The sequence below is a fragment of the Python bivittatus genome, unplaced genomic scaffold (genome assembly GCF_059951505.1).
Source record: "Python bivittatus isolate LINGU-HERP-01145 unplaced genomic scaffold, Pbiv_v1 ctg000530_np1212, whole genome shotgun sequence".
Taxonomy (NCBI): domain Eukaryota; kingdom Metazoa; phylum Chordata; class Lepidosauria; order Squamata; family Pythonidae; genus Python; species Python bivittatus.
The window spans coordinates 9,654,047-9,681,980 of record NW_028277085.1 but is presented as its reverse complement, the minus strand read 5'-3'; the positions used below and the strand labels follow the sequence as shown (position 1 = coordinate 9,681,980).

Here is a 27,934-nt window from a genome sequence, read left to right as displayed (position 1 = left end):
CGCCGCCTGCTGCCGCCGCTCTGCCCCAGGCCTTTCCTCCCCTCCGGAACCGATTCGCCTTCCTCCCCCGGCGGCGGGAGGGGAGGGAGCGAGGGAGCGAGGGAGGGGCAGCGGGCGCTCGCATCTTCCCCTCCCCCGCCGGCCTCCCCAGCTCGGCGGATCGGGGGCAAGGCCTGGGAGCGGTGCTGGGGGTGGCCGCGGATTCGGAGACGGGGCGGGCAAACCTGGACTCGGACCCGATGGCTCGTCCCAGGCCCCGAGAATACAAAGCCGGGGACCTGGTGTTCGCCAAAATGAAGGGCTACCCGCACTGGCCGGCCCGGGTGAGTACGAAGGAGGAAGGGGGCGCCTCTCATCGGGAGCGGGAGGGGGGTCCGAGGGCCTGGGGGGATCCCGGCGCGGCCCCTTCCCCCCGAGCAAGGCCCATCCCTTCCCCCCTCCCGTTGCCGCAAAGGGCTGGCCGCCGCTTCGCCTTTCCTCTTGATGGAGCCATTGTGTTTGCAGAGCGGGGATGGGGGGCGAGAAGAAAAGCGCTCTCCCGCGCGCATCGCCTCCATCCTGCTTTTCTCCTCTCTGCCCCCCCCTTACAATGGGATAATTCGAGAAGGGGGGGGTTCTCGGTTCTTTCTCCAATGGGATCTCTCACACACACACACACGCACACCCCTTTCTTCGTCTTTATTATTCCCAGGTCTTTCAAAGCAGCCACCCCACCCCTGGGTAGATCGGGGGCCGGGGGGAGCGAAGAAGATGGTGGTAGGCGCGGGTGGCTGTAACTAAAACACCGTAAAGGAAAGAAAGCAGCGACTGCTCTGCCTGATAACGATGCCGGTTTATTGTCCTTCCCCCCTACGGCTTAAATTCCCTACCGAAAGCCACCATCCGCCTCGCCCCCTTCCTCGTTGAGAGCGAGAGAAAGCGGGGAGGGGGGAGGGGAAGAGAAAGCATGGCCCCCCTCCCCATTTCTGAGCCTCTTCGGCAAGGCCTGCGTGGTGGAGGGCTGCTGCTAGAGCCCTCTAACAAGAAATATCCATCTAGGTCTTGTTAAGTTAGCCTTGATAGGTAGAAGATCTCTCTGTCAGTCTGGAGGGCACAAGCTTTATGGGCCTGCTCTTTAGCTCCAAGGCCTCATCTCGGATGTTTGAGGTTGGACGTGGGGCCCCTCCCTGCAAGGTGGGGAGAGGTACCAAGTAGTTACGGGGCTGGCAGGGCTTGGATGGCAAGCCAAGGGGCCAAGAGGCCTAGTCGATTCCTTAAATTCAGTGATTCTTCCCTTAGCTAACTGGATTTAGGAGGTCTGAGAAGATGGGGTGGTAAAACTGAATTGATTGCAGCACACCAGGGATTAGGGGGTTGCATTAAGTTCCCCTCTCCCTGCTTCTGACATGCATGAGCTTTGGGGTATAATTTGAACCCTGGCTCCTGAGCATGGAGTCTCTGTATCTGGGCTTCCATGTCTGCAATGCCAGCGTTTCTCTTGCTTGCAACTGAAAGCAAAAGTTGACAACTTACCAACCAATCCTTGTATTTCTGCCTTTTGCTGCAGGAGACTCCTCAGCAGACCATGTTTGGAATGCTTTGTGGTAGGGCCCTTGATGGTTGCAGGTCCAAGAGAAGGCCACTCATCTCTGTATAGGAGTGTGTGTTTTCTGGCCAGTTAGAAGAGGCAGCGGAACAATGGCAGAAGTGCTTATCTGGTCTCTGTTTGTGGAAGAAAACAATCAATCATTGCACATTTAGATTACACAGTTGATCTTCATAGGCTCACAACCTACAAGCCTTGCAGATTTGTCTTTGGTTACCATATAGAAATCTATAGTAATCTCTGCACATTTTGGAGACCGTTGTTGTTTTCCCCAAAATTCTGCAACACCTAATAATTGTGCTGGATTCCATCATATAAGAACAAATAGTTAATAACAAACCATCTTTTGGGAGGGGAGGGGAGGGGATAAAAGTAGTATGTATCCGCTTAAAATTGCTTTATTGAAGTGGTAAGGTTCAAGGGGTAAGTGTTGCGACATTATAGGGGCAGGACAATTTCTGAACTTCAGAGGAAAATGTATGGCACATCCAGAAGATGCCCAGATCCCTAGTGAAAGCCTTCAACTTATATGCTGAGCGGTGAAAAACATGAGGGTCTAGCACAATAGCAAATGTTCACTAAGACGCTTCTCTACTTTGAGGAAGGACCATAAACTTGTGCTAGAGCATGCTCAAGAGCCCTTCTTCAACTCCAGGTCTCTCCTGTTGAAAGGATCCAGTTTGGACAGTATGGTGTAGGAAAGATCTCTCTCTCTGCCTGAAATCTAACCAGCAGTGCTGTTGCTAGACAGAGCAGTATAGCCAAAATATTTTGACAGTATATAAGGCAATGTCCTGTGTACTATGTGCACTCTTGGTTACTTTCAACTGCATGCACTTAGGGATGGGTAGATCAAATTTGGGTTCAGTACCAGATCTTATAACATCCTCAGCACAACTATGGCCTTTGGTTTTCCTGACTGGTTTAACAGAATTCAAGATGCAGTTATTTATAACTGCCTTCTCCAACCCGGTGCTTCCAGGAATGTTTACATAACAGTTCCTAAAATTCCCTCCAGGATTGGCTGTTGTAGTCCAACATCTAAAAACCCAGGTTGGGGAAGGTGACCTCATAACACTGTATTTCGTAGTTTTGAAAGACTTCTAAGGTCATAGTGAGGTATGGTTTTGGCATGGGGTTGGAGCTCTCACAGGCTCAAGTTTGACTTTAAAAGGTTCCCTCCTCCAAAACAATAGATTGAAAACAGTCAATTCTAGGGCTGTCCTTAATATGCAAGCAAGTGCCATCCATCAGACATCCTTGGAGAAATATCTTGCCCATCTTTTCCCAAATTGGTGCCTTCTAGGTGTTGGGTTGCAGTTCCAAGAATGTTGAGCCAAACTCAATATTATTCTCTCTGTTACCTGGTTACTATGTCTGGTGTCAGCAAAAGTACCGTGTTTAAAGATACAATATGTGCAGCATTGATAGAGATTATTATCAGCCTGAATTAATCCGCTGCAGGATGAAGGTTATAGACTGTAATCAACCATGCTAGTTCAGTACAGGTTGGTGGATAGATTTTTTTGACCTCTCAGTCTATGGCCCAAAGTCACCCAGCCAGTTCCATGCCTAACAGCAGACTAGAACTCAGCTTCTTGTTGAGTACCTTTAACCATTAGACCCAACTGGCTCCCGGAGATAGAATCATACATTGTTGAATAGCAAAAGGTTGTTCTCTGAAAAAGGAAACAATTCTAATATCTCTTCCTCATTGTTGATGGGAATGAAAACTTCTCCAGACGTTTCCCAAGGACCCAACACTGAATGGGGAAAGCACCTTGATGCCATTCTCATCTACAATGAAGAACAGTGTGTGTGTTTTAAACCTTTCTGATTTTCTCATATCTCTCTGTTGATTCTACCCAGAAATTTGGGGGGGGGATGTCAAGATAGCACGCAGCATACATAAAATGGGGTCACGGCTTCAATTGTGTAGGCATAGATGCCATCTTTGTTACCTATAAAGCTGTTCATGGCATAGGGTCTGATCACTTGAGGGACCACTTGTCTCCCATAGTATCTGCCCAGCCGATTGGCAGGGTTGGCATACTCCAGGTTCCTTCAGTTAAACAATGCCATCTGTTGGGACCCTGGAATCATGCCTTCTCTGTAGCAATGCCTGCCCTCTAGCATGAGATCCCCCTGAGACCTGGATCCCGCCCAGGCTACTGGTGTTTCAAAGGGGCTTGAAGATCTGCCTCTTCTCCTTGGCCTTTAGCAAGGGTGAGTGAAGCCCCCTTGGATTCTTTTTTCCCATTCCAGTCTGGTTGTTATCATCTTGCTATCTTTATTCCTTATTTTTGTTCTGATTGTATCTTTTAAAAATGCTTTTATTTGTTTTTTTTATAATTTTTATTGAAAGTTTTAACAGCGATAATAAGAACTAATAAAATGTTTTAACTTGTGAGCCACCCAGAGTTGTTGGGAGTTGGGCGGCATACAAATGTAATAATTAAATCTTGATTGATTTATTTTTTTTTACACACCTCCCCACCTTGTGCTCCTGCCAGAGTAAATGCCTTGATACAATATACTTTAAATATACCTCTGTATTCCAGTTTCTGAGGAGGGCTGTTGCATTTATCCCTATTAATAGCCTCCCCAGAAATGTGGTAACAAGCCTTTCTGGGCTCTTCTCAGTTTGATATAGTCCATGAAGTTCAGTTTCAGGTCTTAGCTCAGCTGGGAACTTGTTCTTTTACTTTAAATCAACCCCTCTTCAAGTGTTGCCTTCCCAATTTATACATGGGTATGTTTAATTTATTTCAAGACTGCAAAAGAGACTGACTTAAATTCATTTTTAAAAATTCCTTTCTGACAGTCTAAAAGATACAGCAATAAGGAAAAAAGGAGGGGGGGACGAGAAAGAAAACCTATGTATTTGGCAACAGTTCAAACAGTTACAATGTTCTTATAATGATGAATCTGGAAGAAATACTTCAGAAGAGGAAGAACACCACAGAGCCAAACCAATGTTGCAGGGAAGAAAACTAGAGAGACCCAGGTTGACATCTGTCCTCAGCCCTACCTACTTCAAAGGGTGGTAGTTGGAATCAAATGAAAGCAGATCCCTTTGTAAGCCACCTTGTGCCCCTAGAGAAAAGGTGTGATATAAATCTAATCCATCCTTCTGTCATCAGATGGAAGAGCCTTGACTGAGCTATTCAATGTGTTCAACTAGAGAAGGTTATTACAAGGATCACTGAGACAGTTCTTTTTCTTTGAATGATCAGAAAAATTATAGGAGCACTTCTCTTCAAACTGGGGCCCATCGTGGCTGAGAACGTGGGCAGTTTCATTCCCACCACATCTGGAGGGCAGAGATTGGCAAAGCCTGCTTTAAAGTAATAATACTTTGAAAGAGGGACCGTTACACTGTGGTAGAGCGGGTTATTTTTTCTCCTAGGTTCAGCCTCAGCTTCTCCAGGTAGGAGGGGGAAATGAAACCCTGAAGACCAGTTCCCAATGTCAGCAGTCCAGAGGTGATGGATCAAGAGCAGGAAGTTCATTTTTGCCCCATTAGTGGCAGTTATGTGTAATTATATCCCCTTGAACTATTATAAGTCAGTCTAATTCTGCAGTTGGCTGGACCTTTAGCTGTAAGCTGGATAATAATTCTTCTGGCATTGATAGGACAAAAGTAATGTCTTCACAGATGGAAGAGATTTGATACTACTTTTTAAAATTCCAGCTGAATGGGCAAGCTACTTTTATATTCTGAACCAACTTATCTGTCAAGCCAGATGATCATCTGCAATAACAGCTTTTGTTTTGGATTTCTGTCTATGCCTTTCCTGCGCAGGCTTAAAAGCCCAAGCCTTTTAAACAATCCTACAGTAACCAAAATGTTCTCCATTCACTGAGTTTCAAATATGAAAATTGCTTTATTAGTGATAATAATTGCTGTATGGCAGTCTGGTGCCCTTCAGTTGTACTGGATAATGGCTTTCTCAGATCTTGACCACCAACCATCTTGAGTTGGATCAGATGGAAATTGAAGTCTGGAACATCTGGAACAATTATGAACTTAAATTTAAGAAGAAAAACATCTGAGTGTGTTTTTAAGAGACAAAGTATTGGATAGAATTGTGAACACTGGTATGAACTAACCATAATTTTGAAAGGCATTTTGGCAGATTGGCAAGCAAATAAAAAGCCACTCATCATATCCAGCACAGCCACCATCCTGCAGAAGAGGGCTTAGTTTTGTCAGCTGTAGCAAATGTAGCTGTGGTTCTATACAGACATGTTTCCCTTAATCTTTGTGTATAGCAAATTGCAACATCAGTTCTTTGTTTATACCATGCCATCAGTATAGGCAACATACAACACAGTTGTATAGATATTAGAATTAGGTTGTTTTCCCCAAGATACTTATTGTCTTTGGGGGTGGGAAGGGTTTTACTTATTTATTTTAAGTCTTTGTAAAGAAGTCTCCCTTTGCTCACAAATGTGATGTGCTCTCAATGATGGTGTAGAGCTGTGATACAGAAGTCACAATAGAACATGTTTTCCTTTAGCTTTTATAACAGAGGTAAGGAATCAATTTTCCTGCATTTCCATGAGGGTCATCTGGAAGGGGGCACCCTCTTTCTGTCTTTTTCTGCACCCCTTTTGCCTCTCCCACTCTCCTCTCCCCCACCCACCTTCTCTTAGGCCAGACTACTAGAAAAGGACAACTCCACCTTGTTGGAGCTGAGAACTGATTACTTGGAGGAAGCATAAATTGGGCTGAGGACTGCCAGCAACTCACCACGTGCACAGTTCTCCTTATTGTCTTGAAACAGCTGCTGTAAATGAGAGACCCAGAACCCACGACCCCTCTGGAGTTTGGGAAGTTTTTTCCCCCTCTTTCCCAGCTGCTAGAACAAACAGAACTACTAGCGTGCCATGCAGCAGACACATAATGGGATGGATAAAGAACCAAGAAAAGCAGGGATTGTTGGATTATCTGCTTAATTGGAATTAAAGGTAGACCTGTGGGTTGAAGCCTGGCAAACCCGTGTGAGGTCAACTCTGCTTTCCCTGGAGTGCTTCCCTACCTCCCCCCCCCCTTCAATTAGACTGCCTTTCTGTAATATAGGACCATAGCTTTATGTCCTGCAGTCTGAAATGATAGAGAACATGTTGTACCTTCTTTCATGTGACACCTTTAGATATTTGAAGCCTACTATCATAAGTCTTATTTTCTCAAGGTTGATTTCTCTTAATCTCTCCTAGTTAATTTTCAGTCCTGTGGTCATTTCTGAACTTCCTCTAACTCAGTAGGATGAGTAGAAAAGGAAAGGGGAATGTTACATTTCGCGAACCCTGGAAATCTTCAGAATCAACTGTCTCTCTCAACAGAGACGCAGGTTGCAAGGAGCACAGCTGGAGTTTAGGAACATGCAGGTGTGGCTCTTCATTGGACTGGCTGAGTGAGCAAACAGCGTGAGAGACTTGGTAGCCAGGATAAGGTGTATGTCTCTGGTTATTTTCCCATGCTTTCCCTCCAGAGTTTCAGAATTCAACTGGTAACTGTGATGTCACAGAAAATGTGAGCTGTTTTTCCTACCATCAGGATCTTTGCAAAGAACAGGCCATTGATTTCACCCTTGCATGTCTTGGTAGGGCAGCCTATAAACCAGCGCATCCATGTATTTTGGACGAGGGTGCATGGATGGTTATTGGAAGCACATCATGTGGACTATAAAGCTGCCTTCAGGGTTGAGACATCATTGTTGCATGTGGCCAAATTCTGTCTTCTTCTATAATAGACTCTAGCAAGGTGTTTTCCCAGTACTGCCAGAAACTGTGGTCTGATTCCTGCCTCTGAGCTTTTGACAGTGCTTGTACCCATGGACAGTTTTGGCAGGACTCACTCCCATTTAATATCATGGCAAAACGTCCCACTGCCTGGGTTCATGTTTTCAGCCCTAAGTTTGTTTCTTTATCTTAGCAATTTTGCATGAACTTAGCCATGATGTTCCTTAAGCTGCAGTTGATTCAGTAAGTCATGCATAAGTAAACCAGGGGGCAAACCAAAGATTTGAGTTATTTACTCGAGATGCATTTGTAATAGGCTTAAATCCTGTTGAACTCAGTATGATTTCTGTCCCATTTTGGTCTGTGCTGTTAAGTGGCTTTTGGTATTTTAACAGTAGGATTATGCCTTCTTCTGTTTTCTAAATGAAAGCTATTACTTTTATTTTGCTCCAATTTGTAAGGCAGAAGTTCAGTGCAACTGCTTAAACACACAAAGTGAACAGCAGTCTCGGAGAACCTTTTCTGGGCCAAAGCCCAGAAAAACAAACCATTGGAAATCTTGGAAATTCTTCTCCCCTGACCTTCCGAAACACAATACCTCTAAAGCAGAGATAGGTGGCTGATGCCTTCTGCATATTTTGGACTCAGTCTCTTGCTGAGGGCCATGTTTCTTTTGGGTTGATGGGAATTGAGATCCAAAACATCAGGTTGCCCTGAATCTAGTCCATCTTCTCGCAAAGACAGAAGAAACGTAGAGTTAGGCAGAACCATTAATACCATCTAATCTACTCCCCCTGCTTAGTGCAGGAATCCGAATCAAACTCTTTCCAGGTGATGTCTGTCTAACCTCTGCTTAGATGATGATGATGATGATGATGATGATGATGATGATGATTCTTCCTTCTCCTCCTCCTCCTCTTCTTCATCATCATCAATCCAGTAAAGAGGAGCCTATCACCTCACTGGATTATTGACTCTGTCAAACTGTTCTTATTGTTAAGAAGCTTTTCCTGACATTCAACCAAACGTTCCTCAGTGTAAATCAAGTTCATTATTCCACTTCCTGCCTTCTAAGACAATTGAGTACAACCCTTGGCTTCTTCTCTGAGACAACCCTGAAAATATTTGAAATTTGATTGTAAGGATGAGATGTTCCATAGCTATCAATAAATAGTTCATATCCTAGACATACTTATGGTGATGATAAATCATGTTTATTACCTGGGCCCTGTTGCAACTACAGTTCCCAGAATGCATGGAATTCTGGTAATTGTAATGCCAACATATTGGCAGGTCCCAAGGTTCAAGAAGGCTGTTCTTCATGACCAGTGAAAAGAATATTGTCTTATTCTTATTTTTTCTTTGTGCTGCGGGAATATTATAACTAGGTATAGCCTTTTTCCATACTGTGGATTTGTGGGCGTCCATGTAAAAGAGAGCAATGGAATGTGAAAGAAATAATATGCTTCAGAAAACAATGTAAGTGTGTAATATCTACTCCAGTACCTCTAGGTATCTCACTAGGTATGGTTTCTGTTGTCTGTTGAGCATGAGAAGTTGAGGTTTCATGTAGCCAGGATCACTGCAAGGACTCTTACTTTCAGCGGTGATTTGAAACAGGAAATGTAGTCACTAGTTCAAGGAGAGAGTAGTGTTGAAGTGTGAAGGAGCACAACTCAACCTCTCAACCTTCCCAAGGCCTACAACAGGTCCTCTGGTGACATGATCTCAAAACCTCATGAGACTCATGATCTCATGAGACAATGATCTCATCAAAAGGGCTAGTTGGCCCTTGTTTCAGGGTTTTAAGGATGGAAATGGCAGTAGGAGGCTGCTGGAAACATTTTCACCTTTCTAGTCCTGGGCTGTAGCCCCATACTGCTATTTTTCAAGCAGATTTTGGACCTTGTGGGAGGGATTTGGAAAGTTTAAAGGAGAGGCTGGGAATGGGAGCAGAAGGTCAAGCTTCCCATAGAGGAAAAAACAAAAACATGCTGCTGAAATATGGCCATTTTGGCACTGATTTTGGAGGTACTGGACAGTATTGGGGTGCTAGGAGGGTAGCCTTAGACAAAGGAAAAAGCATCACAAGCAGCTGTTCCTCTGTGATTGTTCCCTTTCCCTTTGTTTCTATAAGATTTGGAAGAACTCTTCATTGATTTTAATGGGAAAAGAGTTTTTCTCCCCTCTCCTCCTTCCACCTCTCTCTTAATAAATAATTTGTAAAGCTAATGTTTTTATGCCTTCACTAGATTGCCTATATAGATATCCAGCCTTCTACCTTGAACCATAAGTATGTAGTCAAATAATAGTGGAAGTTATTTGTTGCAAATAAAGAACTCAGATTAATTTCTATCAGGATGTTCTCTAACTGGTAGGGGCTGTATTTAATGGTAACTCACAAAAATTGATGTACCACTGGTGTGTGCATTTGTGCTTTTTATCTAGGGAAGGACATGTAGATGACAAAATAGATTTTAATCGTGGTACGTAACGGTTATCATTGTACATGAGATTCACTCAATTAAGTTTTTCTGTGTGAAACACAATGGGGATGTGACCTGATTTGGAGACTGGATAATTTCATCATGCAGTTTATGAAGAAAAATGTAAACAGAGTTGGGAACAGGCCAAACAACTTAGAACTGAGACTTGTTGAAAGTTAGTATGGATGGGTGGTTTCTGTTGAAGTCCGTTGCTTGGCAGAAGAGCTGCTGATGATTAAAGTTGCTGGAATAATGATCTATTTCCCAATACTGCTGCTTGGCAGTAGAGCAGCCATCCCTAACCTGGAACCCTCTTGATATCTTAGGACTGCAATTCCCAGAATTCCCAATCAGCATAGGGATTCTGAGAGATGCAAAGCGGGCTGTTGTAGCAAAGGAAATTAAAGACAAAATGAGAAGAAAAGTAACTCAATCTAGTTCACAGCAACACCGTTTGCTGCACCTGTCAGTACTCTTCTATCCTTGCCAGCCATCTCTGCTTCTACAACATCTGTATAGCGTTTCATGGCCTTTTGTTCTTTAAACTTCTCATGTCTCTCTTTTTGAAGTTCTCATCAACTTCATCCAACCACAACTTTCTCAGACTTCCCTTTCTTCTCAGCCCTTTCGTTCTTCCTTCCTATATTTGTTTTACATTTAATCCTCATTTGCTCTATATGCACTTTGAATTCTACCCTTCAACTCATGTAGAGGGATGGGGTGGTGTTCCCTTAGTTTATGATTTCCTGTTTGGGGAGCCCTGATCTATCTTAGAAATTTTATCATTAGGGAAAGTCTTATGGAAAAGATAGTTACAGTTCAGATCCAACCTGCCCACCCACTGTCAGAATTGCCTTATGTTGCTGTTGGCCAACAGACTTGTCTAGCACCTATATTAACTCTTTCTCTTCTCTTCTTTTCATTCTCCAAGATTGTAGCGGAAGCTGTTTGTAACCCACTCTAGTTAACTTTGCTCCTGAGACAAAACTTCTTGATCTAATTGCATCCTTTTCTCTTTGTCTCATGCAAGTCAAGAGCAGCAAGGCTCTCCTTGGTTATACGCATGCTTTGAAATAAAAAATGTTGGCAGGGCATCTAATAATGGCAATAAGCCATTTAGCAGTACAGACTGAAATCCACATAAAAGTCTCCAGAAGCTAATGCAACTTAGGAGTGTCAAGGATAAACATTAGATTGTAAAACATTCAGAGTTGTATTAACAAAAAGTTATATAAAATATAGAAGGGAGGGGAGATGGAACCTTATTTAGTTTGTAAGCTTTCTGTGCCTATATTGCTGGACTTTGTTAAGTTTTGAATGAGTCAGATTTAAGGGGAAAAAAACCTGAGATATTGGAAAGGCTAATTTCAACGTTTAATGTCACTGTTGTGGATATATTGTCAAAGAGCAACCTACAAACTCTGTGTCAAAGCTTATCCAACTTGGTGACTCTACATTTTTTGGAATAGCATTTTGAACGTTCATAGATAGATAGATAGCATGGCTATTGCTGGCTTGGCAAGATAAAATCCAGCAGATTGGGGAAAAGGCTATGGTAGGTTTCCAGAAATGAGTATCAGAATTCCAGTGCTATGAACTCTTGTATTTGTTCCTTTTTAAGCTGTCATTCAGAGAACAAGTGTCAAATATTGCTGTCAGAATAAATAAACTCCCAACTTAGATTCTAAAATGGCAAAGTTAAGTAGAGACAAAGGTAGCTGGTTCTAATAAAGAGGATTATTTTGTGCTTCTGTGAGTGTGTGGGTGTCCGTGTGGGTCTTGGCTGTACATTCATAGAAGGTGTTTTCCAAGGTAGATCTCTATCATGGCTATCGAAGAAGATCTCACTCTAAGAGACTGGGCCAGAATTATTGAAGAGGAAATGCACTGTAGGGTTAGATGAACCACCTAGTTCAGAAGAGGTCAGAAAATAAGGTTACTTGAGTCAACTCAGATGTACCGTTGGCCTTTACTGCTGTTCTTCACAGCCAAAGTACTCTCAGAATATTATCCTGACTATCCTTTTTTTAAAAATATAGCACTAGCCTGAGGATTACAGACCCACACCTGAAGCAGGATTTATTTAGCTACTCATCACTCTTTTAAATCAGTTAATTAATTGTTCAGTTAGATACATATAAATACATCGCTCCGCTGCTATGCTGAAGGAAATGCAACTTGTACTTTAGTCAACCAAAGAGGCTGTTTATTATTAGAAGAAAAGACCGCCTTTGTTAATTCTAAGTTGCAGTAACACAACAGAATGTATACTCTCTACCCTGTTTGTAATGATTCAGCCTCACTGATTAAATTGGTGCTAACTAATCACAGCACTTTAGCTGATTAATCTAGCAGGTCTAATGTTTCCTTTCATAGAGGAATATAACAGGAAATTGTGTGAGTAAGTGATAAAGAGAGAAAGTTGCATCAATAAATCTACTGCCATTTAAGAAAGAAGTAGGAGTAGGGGCTGCTGGGAGGTGGTAGCAATTGTATATATTTAGCGATTGATTTTTTTTTAATGTATTTTTTCGGTTTCAAAATTAAAAACAATGAATAAAAAGCAAGAAACACCTAAACATTTATGTAGAATTTTAGAAGAGGAACAAGTGCTATAGATAATAATAAATCTATTGGCCACCCAACTCCAGTAGTGTTAGTAACTATTACTTAATCACCACTATGAATAATTACAGCAATAATAAATAATAAGTAGCCAAACCAGCTGAATAGTAGATCCCAAAAATTATACCCTAAGGATAACAGAAGTTATAAAACACAAACATAGTCATTCCCAACTTAGCGTCTGTTGTACTCCCTAAGGTTTTGGCATCTCCAGAACAGTTGGAAAATCTCCAGTCTGAAATCTATAATACTGGTCTAATTGGATTAAATATGTCACTCTATTGAAGGCATCTGTTAAAGACATCTTCTGATACTTCTAGGTATATCTAGCAGAACTATGCATCAAAGATTTGGAGGACTTAACATGTTATGCAAAGTTACTCAGGGTGAGATACTCCAAGGAGCTTCTGCAGAGAAACTTGACTCTTGTGATATCTTGGGAGACTTGTCCATTTTCTTGATCCTGTGATCAACCCAGTTGCCCTTTATAACAATGGAAGAAATCTAATTATGACTGGCTCACCGCTCTAAAATCTAGATATTTTCCAGAGGGAAAACATCCTAGCTTGTCCTATTAGCCTCAGAGGCCCTTTTCTGCCCTGTTTATCTAGGAATATTCCAACCCTTTTATCTCACATTGCTTCCATTTATGCTCTTTAAACACGTTTGTTTCTTTTTATTTCTACAGATAAGTGTTCTCAAATCAGTTTACATAAAGTAATAATATAGAATAACTTTTTTAAAAAAATATATTTATTTTAATATATATGTGAAGGCACAACCAAGAAAAAGAGCGAAAAGGGACTTGCAGGCTGTATAAAACTTAATAAAAACTTTCAAAGAAAGAAAAATACCTTTAGGGATGCATCTGTTCCTTCACCATTTAACATTATTCCATCATTGCCTTTCTCTCGGTTTCCAACCTTGTTTTTCTTAGGCCATTTACTGCTGGTAATTGTCATACCAATGTAGTTGTTAATGTATCACATCAAAAAGATCTGAATTCAGCCCCCACCTATTCCCCAGTCATGCAGTTGATCAGCCTACTTCACCTTGCAGGATCATTGTGGAGATAAAATTAGATTGAAGGACCCATCCCGTTGCTCTGAAATTCTTGGAGGAAAGGTGTGAATAAACCCAGACAATGATTAAATCAGTAAACACTTGGATGTCCCATTGTTCAACTATGAAGCCTTACTTAAAACTATCAGATCTAGGTACAAAAAACCAGATCGCCATTAGGTGGAAGCAAGAGGGGGCGTTTTCTGTATCTCCTTGCATCATTTAGTGGTTGTAGAGTTCATTTTAACGTAAGTCTGATATTCCTACCTTACTCTCATTCCCACAAGATTGCAGGTCCTTGACCAGCTGAGGTCAGAAACAAAGGTACCGGTTATATGAAACAGTTAAGTTTTAAAACAGCTTCCAAGTGAAGACATAATTTTTAAAATGTCATAGTTCTTACAGTTATTTTTCTGCTTCTTTTGTTTATGTTGCTTTGCGGCCTCTTTGGGTTTTTTGCTGATTCTTATGTAGAGATTTCTCCACCTCAATTTTGTAAAGATCATATAATCTCATCTTCTTACGGTTTGGTATCTTCCCACATCCTTCTAGATAAAATGGCTGAGAGCTGAAATATACATGCATCAGCATTCTTAGCCCAAATGAATACATTTGAAGAAGCTGTGTATTTTAACGTGCAAAAAATAATAATTCTACTTCTATCCTTTAGTTGTAAACTGGAATCTTTTGTGCCTTAACATCGCATTAAAAAAAAACTGGGTGCAATGTTCAGAAAACCAACCAGGATATAAACGGTGCCAAAGAGTTGAAACTTACATTTTTGCCCCAAAGCAAAGAATCTTGCTGTAGTGTTTACAAACTGCTCACCTTCAAATGTTAAACGGTTAAAAGTGGTCCAGCCTTTAATGATTCCTGAAAAAACTCTGAAAGATGGAGTTCTCTTTTGAAGGGATGGGTCTAGCTGTCAGAATGCTGGCCCATTGGTTCTTAAATTGTAGAGTATATATATTTCAGATCAGAGTTGCAAGACATTTCCAAAGTCTGGGCTCAGGATGATACATTGGTGGTTGGAGAGACTGGGTTCCAGGATCAAGCACCCTCAAGGAACCAAGATTCACCCAAACTTGAATGAGTTTTGAAACCAAGAATTAGGGCTTAGAACACAGAAACTAATTGTATAGGCTACACTAACAGAATCTTGAAAGGCAAACAGCATTTCTCCTTCCTCCTCTCTTGTACCAAAGAGAGTCAAGGCGGGGCAATGTTGAGTTACTTTCTCACATTTTCCTGTTTTCCCAGGCTAAATTCACATTTTACTAACAGCTGCTGCATATTTTCTCCAGGGTCATCTCTGTATTCCTCTACATCTGGCTAGCGTGTGTGTGTCTGTGTTTGAGTCAGTTTTTGCTTCTGGCGACTGCCTGGACAAGTCCTTGCAGTTTTCTTGGCAAGATTTCAGAGGTAGTTTGCCATTGCCTGCTTCCTAGAGCTGAGAGAGAGGGACTGGCCCAAGGTCACCCAGCCGGCTTTGTGCTTAAGGCAGGACAAGAACTCACAGTCCCCTGGTTTCTAGCCTGATGCCTTCACCACTGCACCAAACTGGCTACCACCCAAACCGTATATGGCATCTATACAATATAGAAAAGTCAGGATACCCCTGAAGACCAATTCCCATTTCATTTCATTCATATGTTCTCCATTATATACCTTTACATTATATGTTGCTTTGTTGCCAAGTGTTGGTCACCCCAAAATGCAGGTGACCACAGGATGGCAGCAAAGGGATGCAGTGGCCTTAACTCTCCGGTGCCATTGAGTGGTCGGCTGGAACATGACCAGGCAGTTAAGGGAGGGGGTCTCCTGCGTATCGCGCACCACACTGTCTCTCATTGCAGCAGCCCAGGATAGAGCTAATTCCTAATCCTGCTAAGGGTTTCATAGACTGCCCCCCCCACCAGTCCTTCTAATCCTAACACCAATTCCCTTCTTAAGCAGCAAGCGGGGGTGGGGGGCAAGGCTATTTCTCCCTAGTCTTCAGCATCTGTTAGATAAAGATACGGAGGGTGGGGGTGGGATGGCCCTGTGCTAAATGAGCTGTTATATTCCTAAACGGTGGGAGGGTTGAAGCACAGGGGGAGAGCCAACAAAGAGAATTTTGCTGCTTGGTGCCAACTCTAGCCTGGTGGTGGGGTTGTGTTACAGCTGGCAGTAGTTTGGTTTCTTCCAAAGGCAACCAGGAGCCCGGGGGTTGTCGTGGGCCAGGGGCAAGCAGACGCTGCTGTCCCATCCCTCCTTTGTTCCTGGGTCTCAGTGTTGGAGGGGGCTGAGTGGGTGTCTTCCCCTCCCTTTTTCATTTCCCTTTGGGTCCTACAGCCACAGAGAAAAATTGCCAAGGCGGCTTCAGGAAAACAACAGCTCCGGGGGATAACATGCCGGCCTGCAGTGGGCTGCCAATTTGCCACCGATTCCAGCAAGGGGGGAGAAGGGAGCACCTGCCCCAATTGTTCCTTTCCTTTTCCAGCTGATTCCAAGTGGAATTAACTGCAGAGTGGAATTCCTCTTCACGTTGAAGGGATACAGCTAGCAGAAGGGTGGATGGGGAGCTGGGTCCATGCTTGAATAAGAGGCCCACATTTTGTTTTCTGTTGTGCTAGGAATCGTTGCTTGGGTCTGGAGAGTGTGGCAGGTTGCTCTCCTGTGACGATCGGGTGGTGGAAATGTCAATCAAATCGTGGCAGTGCAGGGCCCCTCCTCCAAATGTATATTCCAGATGGAGGCGGGGCCTTGCATTGCCCTGCTTTGATTGGCCGTTCCACCCCCCTTCCCATCACACACCCTCCTCCCATCCTCCAGTTTCCAGTGGCGCCGAAGCACCGACTATGCACATACAAAGGGGATGTCAGTTCTCTCTGCCTCTTCCTGCGCACACCATTTAACCACAATGGGAAGGGTGGGGAGAACAGTACTTGGTCCCCAGGAGGTATGCTGAGACTGGAATTCCCAGTTCCCGACCAAGATAAACTGGGAATCCTGGAACTGGAAATTCTAGAACTTCACAAAGAGGTTGTGAAGACACAGATTAGATTTTTTTTTATCCCACCTTTATTTTTTTTATAAATAACTCAAGGCGGCAAACATACCGAATACTCCTTCCTCCCCCTATTTTCCCCACAACAACAACCCTGTGAGGTGAGTTGGGCTTAGAGAGACGGACCAGCCCAGAGTCACCCGGACGGCTTTTCTGCCTAAGGCAAGACTAGAACTCGAAAATTGTGTGTCTCTTGCTTAATGACATTGTGACGCACATGATGCCATCTTGGCTTCTGTTGCACAATCATGGCAGGGCAGTCCTCTTTCTAATAGCAGGAACGACGCAAGTTAAAAGAAGCAAGTGCTTAATTCTTCAGTGTTGTTATGAATCAGGCCAAGTGTGCTCCCGATGCACGCTTACTTAAAAGTCAGTCCCAATGAAATTGGTGCCGTTTTTCCCCTAAACCTTGCCCTTTGAAACACCTCCCCCCTGAGATCTGGCAGGCCCCGATCCTGGCTTTCCAAAAAGCTGTAAAGACCTGGTTTTTCCTACAACCTTTTGGCTTATTTTCCCACAAACCATGGGGTAGTGTGAAGCTGGAAGCTCTACAGTTTGTTTGAATATGTGAGGATGTCTTTGGGGCACCAGGAAGGGTTTCGTTGGTTGGTGGTGGTTTTTATGCCGTTTACTGTTTTTATTGCTTCGTGCTTGTGAGGCACCCTGGGCCATGCACATCTTTTAAATAAATAAATAATGAGCCAATTTAGTAAGCATGGTCCTGCTTATTAAAAACATTCTTTTTGAAGGAAACCTTCTTAGGACTACCCTCAGTGAATCTGCCAAGGAAAAAAAGAGGAGCTTGCTGCTGTAAAATCCCAATTTTGCAAGAGGCGTTTTAGTTGCATCTTTGGACTGTGGGCTATTTTCCTTTAAAGAACAAAATTCCAGCCCTTGCTTGGGCGTCTTCCCACTTACTTTCTGAGGGTAGTGCTGGGTGCAGTGACTGCTGTGGTTGTGTTGTTAGGCAATCATATCATCTTATTTTTATGCCATACTGGTAAGCAAATGGCTGCTTGCTGTTTGTAACAAAACACCTTTAAGAACACCGAGCCATAGAAAAATTCCCCTCCTTTTTAAACCCTCTGATGCATAAGCAATTCTTTTCAACTTTGGGGGTAAACAAGCCACAAACATGGTACTCATCCTTCATCATTTCCTAGCAATTTATTTTGATTCCTAGCATATTCCTAGCAATTATATTATTTATTTCAGCCTTTTCCACAAGAGTTTAGCATGGGTCTGCAGACCCTGCCCCTGAGCTTCACAACAACCCAAGGAGGTGTATGAGTTCAAAAAAGAGCAGTTTGTTCAAAGCTTCGTGTTTAATGGGCGATGTGAACCAGGTCTTTCCAGTCTTGTCTGAAACTGTAATTCTTATATCATATACTCCTGGAATTGTGGGGATAAAATCGAAGGGAGACCCCATAGGAACCGTGCAGAGTTCTCAGAGTGGAGAAATGGACAGGTATGAATATGACATACCTTGCTTTGGGATTATTTTTTTAGAATGAAAAAGCCGGATAGAATTAGAATGGAGTAAAATACATAAGTGAGTAAGCCAGGCTCATAAATAAAAATAGACCTCTTTTCTTTTAACTTATCCTACAGGAAGCCTTTTATTTGTAGAAGATTTGGGCACCTTTTCTCTTAAAAGCTTCTAGGCTCAATTCATGCTGCTGGTTATTACCTATAAAGGTCTATAGCAGTGTTTTTCAAACTTGGCGACTTGAAGATGTGTGGACTTCAACTCCCAGAATTCCCCAGCCAGCCGGGAATTGCTGGCTGGGGAATTCTGGGAGTTGAAGTCCACACATCTTCAAGTCGCCAAGTTTGAAAAACACTGGTCTATATAGGTTCCTTAAGGACCCCTGTATCCAAGCAGAATCTGCCCATCCTATTAAGACATCAAGAAAAGGCCTGCTCACAGCAGGGATGGCTGGAGCGGGGTTCAGAGAGGACAGGATGGTGGCTATGATCATGCCATTGAAGCCCTACCCTTGTGAAGGGTGTGGAGCTGACTTTGGTGAGCTGTTAAGAAGGAATTTTGAGAAAAAGATCACACTGTGCTGAGAAAGAGGGAAGCATGAGAAGGAAACTTAAAAATAATCCCGCCTTGGTTTTGTTTAGATGGGGCAGAGAGAAACATGGACAGGCTTTCAAGATGGATGCTAACCCTGCGAAGTAGACCAGATCAAGAAACACCCATGGCAGGGACTCCAGGAATGCCCTTCATTGTTTTAGGGTAGAATATTGTAACAGAAAGTTTCTTATTTATTCCATTTTTATCCCACCTTTGTTTTTGGGTCAGCCGAAGGTGGCATTCAGAACCTGGTTCTCCCACTTTCTGTTTTCCCCACAACAACATCCTTGTGAGGTGGGTTGAGAGGGACGGGTCCAAAGTCGCCCACCTGGCTTTCATGCCTAAGAAAGGACTAGAACTCACAGTCTCCCAGTTTTTAGCCCAGCACCTTCGCTGCTATACCAAACCAGCTCTCAATCTCAGTGTCTAGTGCCTGAAAATACACTGAACCCGCACCTAAATAGTCCTTCCCATTGTCCATTGCTCTATGCTCTTTGAATGGTGGGATTACTTTTTTTTTTTTAATCATCGAACTCAATGGACATTTGTTGATGGATCATTTTTTCTCTTTGACTGACAGATCGATGAACTCCCTGAGGGAGCTGTGAAGCCTCCAGCAAATAAATATCCAATCTTCTTTTTTGGGACTCATGAAACGTAAGTGAATAAGTTCTGTAGTCTTTGGGGGGCCTCTGACGTTTAAGCATCTACTTCATATTAGGATGTGCGAAACATTTTGAGTACTTTCTGCACATCCTAATGTCTTCCAAAGTAGAAAGGGGCTCTTCTGGTATTATTGGAGATGTTCTGATCACCCTGGAAGGTGTCCAAACTCCCAACAGGGTTGTTTTGAGCTTGGAATCCTTCCAGTCTAATTGGAAAACCATCAGAAATGGCAACAGCTGTTTTGAACACAAACGAGCTTGAAACATTTCAAATTCGAAAATATTTTGCAGATCTGCAAGCTTACGAAGATTTCTTCTTTGCTGCAATATTAGACTGGATTGCAGCTGCAGCAAGAGTTCATGTTGCTCTTTACTAAGTGTTTGGGGGGGGGGTTATGGTTATTCACTGTCTAATTGCCCCCTTGAATAATCTTTTCTTAATTGTCACCAGGTCACCTCTCTTCCAAAAAGGGGGAGGTTTTAATGACCTGTTTCCTGTAATTACAGTATTTTCCGCTTTTCATTTTTTATGATAACATATGAAAAGCAAAAATAATGCAAGGAAACCCGTAATTATAGCCCTTCTGCTCCCCTCCTCATCTGAAAAGACAGAGAGCAATCAAGAGGTTATGCATTAATTCAGCGGGTAGGACCTTCAGATCCAGGAAATTTAACTCATGGTGGGGGGTGGGGGATTGAATAAGACTTTAAATAAACAGTGTAGAAAGATCTTGGTCACTTCCATTACTTAAGGAAAAAGCATGCATTTACAGCAATCTGATTGCATCTGATGGAGTGAGCTGAAGGTCATGCAAGCTTCTGCCTTTTAATAAGATTTGTTAGTCAGAAGAGATGCTACCAGACTCCTCATTTTTGCCACCATAGACTAACACGACTCTCCTCCTATAAAGTACAGCAATACAAACGTTGAGTGCGAAAGCAACCCTTACATAGTCTGTCATAAAAATAACTTGCTGATAAAGGAAAAGGTCAGAGACGGGACAGCCCTTGAGTACTGCGTCAACCGCAGTTCTGCTTTCTGGAGCATTGATGGCTTTGCTTTGGTTCTCGGCCTGCGGAGTCACCACTGTTTCCTTGGCAGCGGTTTTGGAGACACTTTCATGCAGGACTTGATTGGTGAGAGTGGACTGGGTCTTATGAGTCACCAAATAAACACAGCTCACCAATCACGATACCGTCAAGACTAGATATTGTAATTTTGATTGAACTATTGCAGCCTTCCTCAGCCTTGGCAGACTCTAGGTGCCAGCCTTACCAGACTTCTCAGCAATGGCTATAGAAGCTGGGGGATTCTGGGCATCGAAGTCCTCACATCTGGAAGTTGCCTAGATTGATCTTGAAGGTGGGATATTTCTCAGCTGCCCCTTCTGAAGAAACATCATTCTAATGTCTCACATAACCATAAAGAAATTCTCACAGGCCCTGTTGAGTAAACCAGGCTGTGCTGCCTGTATGTTCCATCTTTGATCTGCAGCTGAAGAGATTCAGCAGAATGTATTATCCCAAACAACCCACAAGATGCCAAGAATAAGTTCTAGTGAATGATCCTGAGTTGGAGAGGGAACAACACTAAACAGGAGTGCAAACTTGAGGCTCTCCAAATGTTGCTTCCCTGCAGCTCCCACTATCCCTAACTTCATGTGAGAATAAACAACTAGCATAAATCAACACACATCTCCTTCAGGGTACGTCAGATCCTGGTTTCCCTTGGAGGAGGAGAAACCAGCTGGATCGCATGCCGGAGGATTGATTTAACCAGAGTTGGAGAAAATCTACATATGCAACCAAGTCATACACTTAGACAATGATTTTTGACTGAAGATGGGGATTGCTTCCCCCTTTTCTGTCTTCTACAACAACAACAAAAACTTTATTGATTTGGTCATCTGACCATATCAGAAGTAGAAAACCAATACAAGTATGCAAGTAAATACAACAAAAACAGTAAAACAAATTCATAATAAGTCGTCACCCCTACAGTTAACCCCAATCTGATCTAAATAGTCTGTCCTCTTCAAAATCACCTTTGATATAAAGAGTGCAGTCTTACTAGTGATATGTAGGTTCGTTCCTTGCAAAAGGTAAAAGTATTTTTTAGTTTTTAAATAGGAATCTAAGTCCTTTCTGTTGAATATAGTTCGCAATCAAAGAGGATATATGCGATGTCTTCAACAGCTGGCGCACCACAAATACGCAGTCTTTCTTCAAATGGAACTCCCATATCTTACCATGGAGTCTAGTTGTTCAAAGCGAGCTCTTGAAAAAGCTCTTCTAAGATGTTGGGGCATATGAGCTATTAAATACTTTTCTAACTAGGAGGTTTCTGCCTTCTAAAAGTGTATAAAGAAGAGAGTGCCTCTAAATATGTAAAGATGGCATTCTCCTCCCTGTTGAATAACCACAGCATAAGGGCAGAGTGTCAAGGAAATTTGCAGTGCCTTCCTAGCCAAGATTAGAACGTGAATGCAATGTTATGGGATGGACCCACATGTTGCAGTAAGTTGGCAAGTGCCTTCTGTGTCTTCACCACAGGAGGGCAGCTCCTCCTAAACTTTTAACCATGAAAGAACTGCAGGTTGTTTACAGGAAAAGAAACCATGAGTAACACATATAACCTTTATATTTAGGAAATGCATTTCTCTCTGTTAGGGTTGATGAGAGCACAATTTGTCTGCAGGCTGTTGGAGCATATGTTCTGCATTTTTAGCACTCTCGGGTAACAGCTAAGATGCCAGTCATTCAGTAACACAGGCTGGTGACAACAGAGAAATGAATTAACAACAAAGAAGACTGGGGCCAAATGACGCCACAGGAGCTAATGAACAAATTATGCAGTAACCCAAAATGTGGGATCAATGCATGTCCTCTACACATGATTTGTGAAACTCTGGGATAAACTGAGGTATATGTCCTACCAAAAATGTCTTGCAATTCAACAGCGTCTACAATAGCAAGTACTAGACCAAGTCATTCCCCATCCTATGTTAATGGGGTGACACAGGGAGCTCAACTTCAGGGCCAATTTTGATTGTCTTATACCAGCAGTTAGCAATTATGTAAATGGATTTTTTTAAAAAAAAAAAAAACTGGTAAGCAGGAAGCCCCCAGGGCTAATTGAGATGCTGCTGTAGGGAACATGGGCCCTCTTTGTGGACTTAGCCTAGGGCAATGTTGGTTATGTAGATAAGCTTTACTCTCAAAGATTGTCCCCACTTGCAAATTGGAATCACAGAAGAGGAGAATGTTGGCTAATCTCAACTCTTGTCTTGTTGGTACTTGAATGATAGATCACCAGGGAATCCCATGTCTGTAACTGAAAGAAAGCAGTGGCAAATCACTTTAATATTATTTTCAAAAAACCCTACAAGAATGTGCTCATGTACTCACCAGGAATCAGCCTCAGCTTGTGTGAGTCTACCTTTCCATCCCACTAGCATTCTAATATGGTTAGGTTTCCTTCGGTCTTCTCCAGAGTGGTGTCCTCGTATCTGCTGAGATTATAAATCCCCCAGAATTTCCCACTCAACATGGCCATGCTGGCTGGGGGTCACAGAATACAACTGGAGGGTGCAAAGTAGGGGAAAGCTGGTTTACTGTGGTTTTTGAACAGGGGAAAAGAAAACTAGTGGCAGATTTATTTATTTTTTTTCCCCTTATGGCTTATCCTTCAAAGTTCTAACCAGGGATTAAGTGGAGTTCACCCACCAGGGTTTGATGTAATATCTGAACTGAGCCACAGTCAGAGTCTATCCAACTGAAGGGGATTTAATGCCATTTTTTCTCCAGGTAATGAATGATGCCTTATAATTCGCTCTATCATTTGACCATTTCCTTTATTCAAATACAGTGCATTTTTGGGGCCTAAAGACCTCTTCCCTTACAAAGAGTATAAAGACAAGTTTGGAAAATCAAACAAACGAAAAGGGTTTAATGAAGGCCTGTGGGAAATAGAAAACAACCCCGGTGTCAAGTTTACTGGATACCAGGTAAAATGGACTTCCTTTCCTTTCCTTCCCCTCACCCCTACCCCTTCCTTTTGTCAATATGTGATGGCGAGGACAGAAGGCAAACTTGTGTGGTCAGACCTTTGGTTTTCAAGCCCTTCTCTTGGGAAATGTTGCCTAAGCAGTGTGGATAAAAAGCCACAAAGATGACTAAGTTGGGTTTTATGCAACTGGGGAAAGGATCTTACCAGCATGATGCTACCTGCCACCAAGTCTATGTAAGGATCATAGTTAAGTTGTGATATGAGGAAAAGCATGCACCTTATTCAGCTTGCATCATTGATATAAATGGCAGAATTTAGCTTTTGCTGTAGAATATAGTTTGCATTCTTGCATTTGTTTGTTTGTTTATCATTTATTCATTTATTTGAAAGTGCATGTGTGCTCTGGCTAGATTGAAGGCTGTTGGCATTCACCTGGCAGAATTTAGCTTCTGGTATGGCATGTAGTTTGCACTCCTGCATGTATGTATGTATGTATATATGTATGTATGTATGTATTTTTTTTTTAATAAATTTTTTATTTTTTACAACAAACACAAACAAACAATAACATAAAAAGCATAAAAAACCATCTTCCATTTTAAACCGTGTGTCAGCCAGTTACCGATCATTTGTGCCATCCTTTCATAATCTTCACTCATCATTTATATAGAATCTCATGTCATCTATCCAACACATATTTATATATTTATCAGTTATCAATTATTATTCATTTGTTACTAGTCTATAACATTTTTTATATGAAAGTGTATTTATTATATGAAAGTGCATGTATGCTTTGGTTAGATGGAAGTCTGTTTGCATTCACCTGGACAGAACTGTGGGATTGCCAACCGCTTCTCATCATTTTCTTGCTCTGAAGCATGCATTATTGACCAACCAACCTGGGTGAGGTCTAATTATTGGCTTTATCCACAAGGCAATCCAGCAACAGAGCTCATCAGAAACCGAAGGCGAAGGAGGGAACACAGCAGATGCCAGCAGTGAGGAGGAAGGTGATCGGGTAGAAGAAGATGGGAAAGGCAAAAGGAAGAATGAAAAAGCGGGCTCAAAACGGAAAAAATCTTACACTTCAAAGGTAATTCATGAAGTCCTCAGTTATTGTCTGGAGCGGTTTTCATCTACAGAATGTTTCCTAGCTGCCTGTAAGTCAAGGATTAGTGTTCAAGATCTGCTTTCCAGAATTGTTCTGAAACTTGCTGAAGTGTGTAACGTTTGCCTCTGACTATATACATAGTAAAAATAAAGAAAACCCAAGTTAACAAAGGTTAAGGTTGGCCACTTCACAATCCTAATTTATCTTCCAACCGTTACCTCCCTCCCTCTGTAACACACCCAATTCTTGACAGATTCCATTTAAACTTTAGGAAATGGTAAGTCCAGTTATATATAAATGTGGTGTGATGTTTGAAAAGGAACAAACAGGTCTGTAATTCTAAGAGGAGGGAAGCATTTAGGAAGGGAAAGTACAAAACAATTGACAATAAAACTCTTTTTCTATCCCAGGAAGCAAACCAATGCATATGTAATTAAACCCAAGAATATTCATCTTGATACTCGTATGAAAAAATTCAGTTTTTCATACCAGCTATATAGCTTGAAAAAGAGTTTGGTTTCTTTTTCATTTTTTTTTTCTGAATGGATGCCCCTAGAAATCTTCCAAGCAGTCAAGGAAATCTCCCGGAGACGAAGATGATAAGGATTGCAAAGAGGAAGAAAATAAGAGCAGTTCTGATGCTGGTGAAGCAGGCAACGACACACGAAACACTTCTTCAGACTCGCAGAAAACTAGTGAAGGGGTAAGGTTTAGGACTACTTCAGAAGTTGTGTGATTTTAAAGAGATACATGAAGGTGATCCAACTGTCTTGTTCAACCCAGTGCAATTTACTGTAGCCAGCCTGACCATTGGACATATAATTTAACCCAGTGTTAATTCTGGGAGTTGAAGTCCACACATCTTCAAGTGGTCAAGGTTGAGAAACACTGGGTTAACCCATTTAGAAGGGGCACCCTCAACCCATCTTAAAAACACTGCGATTGGGAAGATAGAAAGGCGGGCAGTGGCCTTCTGTGCTAAGTGGCAGAGCAGTGTGGTATCAAGCTCATGACAGGGATTATCCCAAAAGCGAGATTTTCACACAGGTTTCTTTAACTAGATTTATCGAAAGGGGTTAGATTTAAGAAACCTCAGTTTTTTGGCTTGTTTTCACTTTCAGAAGCCATCTGCCAGGCTGAAGGATTTTTTCAGCCTCTCAACCATGGTCTCTGGGTGAACTGGTAAAGAGGTCACTTTTTTTACCCATTAAGAGGAAGGTCCAAGTGTCAGGAGTAGTTTCTGAACAAGCCATTGCACATGGCTGCATCGACTGTTTCTTGAAACTCACGGGCACCTTGGACAGTTCCATTCCCCTACCAGCAGCTTCCCACCACTTCTTAAAAATTGGATTCCAGATATTTCCCTGGAATGTTTGGTGTTCTGATTAGTTGCTCACTTTAACTAATCTACTTAAACTCTGATTAGCAATTTTTACAAATTATGGCTTGTATTAACTATGGCTTGTTATATCTGAACCTGGAATCCTGGCTTAAACCCCTGAACGGGTTTGCTTTGTGCTCTCCCCGCCTCTGTTGGATACTGTCAGAAGGAAAAGGGAAACGCAACCCAGGAATTGGGTCAGACAAGCTACAGTTACTTTGGTGTCTGCAAGATGGGTTCTGGCTTGTTCCTAACTTGTTCAACAAGTTCGAGATTTCTTTTGTATGAATGCATCCAGTGTTGGTGGAATCATTTCAGTCTGAAAAGGTGACTCCTCTTTGTCTTATTTCTCCCTAGACTTAACCAACATATTGACTGCTGCATATTAAGGGAAGACACAAGAAGGTTACATGTTTGGTTGTCTAATATTCTTGGATTTGATTGAAGTCAGCACATCTCTTCATCAGCAGCATATATGTTTGTATGCACATTTAGTCACATTCCTACCCATTCTGTTCTCAGCAGCAACTTTCAACGTCATTCCCCCCCGGCCCCTCAAGGTCCTTTTCTAAATGTCATTTTATTTAATTGCACAAAAAGGCTCTTTTCAAGCAAGACCCATACCACAATGGCCATTTTTAGATACTTTTTTTTTTTTACAGAAAAAGAAGGGCAAAATCTCTAAATTTTAAAATGAATCTTAAACATTGCCTTTTAGAGAACAAGTGAGAATGAAAATTAAATTCTTAGAAATAAATGCCCTCTCATAAAAAGTCACGAGAATCTCTATTCTGCTTACAAATCATGACTTTTTAAATTACCCTTTATCCATTTGTTGTTCTGCATTTTTTTTAAAAAAGGGTTTAAAAACGGAGATGGCCAACTACCAGCCTACGAACTCTTATTTTCTTAAGCAATTTCCTCTTCACTGACATCCTGCTGTTTTTTAGATATTACAAAAGATTTGCTCACATTTTCATTTTTAGGGAAAAGGGGAAAAAACATATTTTCAGCTTGTAAGAAAAAGATGTTCCCTCCCCCATCTCTCCTTGGATTTTGTATGCATTATGTAAATGTACATATTTTGTATGTAAAGCAATGCCAGAACTCTAAAGCTATGAAGCTCGAAGTCAAGATTCCATCACATTTATAGAACATTGAATTTACAGTGGCAAAAACATTCCTGCAGTCCACTTTTAACTTCTGTCTGGAAATTAAATTGCTCCCCACCCACCAAGAGTACAGAAGTTGGCCGTCTCTGGTTTTAAAACCTAACAAAATGTACTTGATTTATTATCATTATAAAAAAAAGTCAATAATTGTAAGAAAGTACCTTTCCTTATTAGAAATATCTAGCTAGCTATACTCTTAATACTTTTCAAGATCATGACGTAACGTAAATTTCTCTAACTTAGTTCCTATATGTGGAGTTAGTGAAAGTCTTTTGTGTTTCTTTAGATGAATACAAGGAGCTTTTTTTCAGGCACCAATACAAATTCGAGCTTAATGTGTTTTTTGGATACCTTCCATTTTTAAGCTTAATTGTGATACCGAAAGCCCAATGGGAAACAAAGCCAAAACATCCAGTTAAAATATAAGAATAACAGTTATACTGAAAAGCTTAAAAACAAAAAGGGAAAAAAAACCCTGTCATTTTTCTGTTTTTTTCTACTCTCAGAACTAGATCTAGACTAGTAAGTAAGCATTCCAGAATCCATTATTCTGTGTACATTATTGTTGCTATTGTGAGAATAGAGAATTTTATTTATTTTTTAATGCCAGCTTTTATTGTGAAGACATATGGGTTTAGTCCGGTTTTATCAACCCTTGTTATGCTTGTCCTTGGAACATCTTTCGCGTACTCAAGGTTTGTAGTTGAAAAGTTTACTGTACAAAAAAAAAAAAAGGAAAAAAAATCAAAAAACAAAAAAACTATTGTTTTTACAGAATAAATTTATTGGAATGTGTATCAGGAGTAAGGTTTGAGGTTGTAAGCAGCTGAGTTAGCGTCATATTTGGCTTCATACGTGTAATAATGTGAGGTATTCATGTAACTCGAGTATTAAAGCAACGCATTCTGTTAACACTGAGTTGGTTATAATAGAACACCAATGCAGGGGAAAACTC

At 41.8% G+C, this 27,934-nt stretch overlaps 1 protein-coding gene across 1 annotated transcript; it reads left to right on the top strand.

Annotated features, from left to right (window-relative positions):
- The first annotated feature begins 4 nt into the window (after positions 1-4).
- HDGFL3 (HDGF like 3) lies at positions 5-27,934 on the top strand. Its single transcript, XM_007434294.4, has 6 exons — positions 5-323; positions 19,219-19,295; positions 23,172-23,310; positions 24,250-24,408; positions 24,983-25,129; positions 26,165-27,934. Exons 1-6 carry the CDS (start codon positions 240-242, stop codon positions 26,168-26,170), a joined length of 612 nt encoding a protein of 203 aa, XP_007434356.1. The 5' UTR covers positions 5-239; the 3' UTR covers positions 26,171-27,934.

Bases quoted from the DNA above. Each gene is read 5' to 3' on its own strand.
- HDGFL3 (XM_007434294.4), top strand. From the start codon at position 240: ATGGCTCGTCCCAGGCCCCGAGAATACAAAGCCGGGGACCTGGTGTTC. The intron at 324-19,218 runs GTGAGTACGAAG...TTTGACTGACAG, and splicing joins ACCCGCACTGGCCGGCCCGG to ATCGATGAACTCCCTGAGGG. The intron at 24,409-24,982 runs GTAATTCATGAA...GGATGCCCCTAG, and splicing joins AAAAATCTTACACTTCAAAG to AAATCTTCCAAGCAGTCAAG.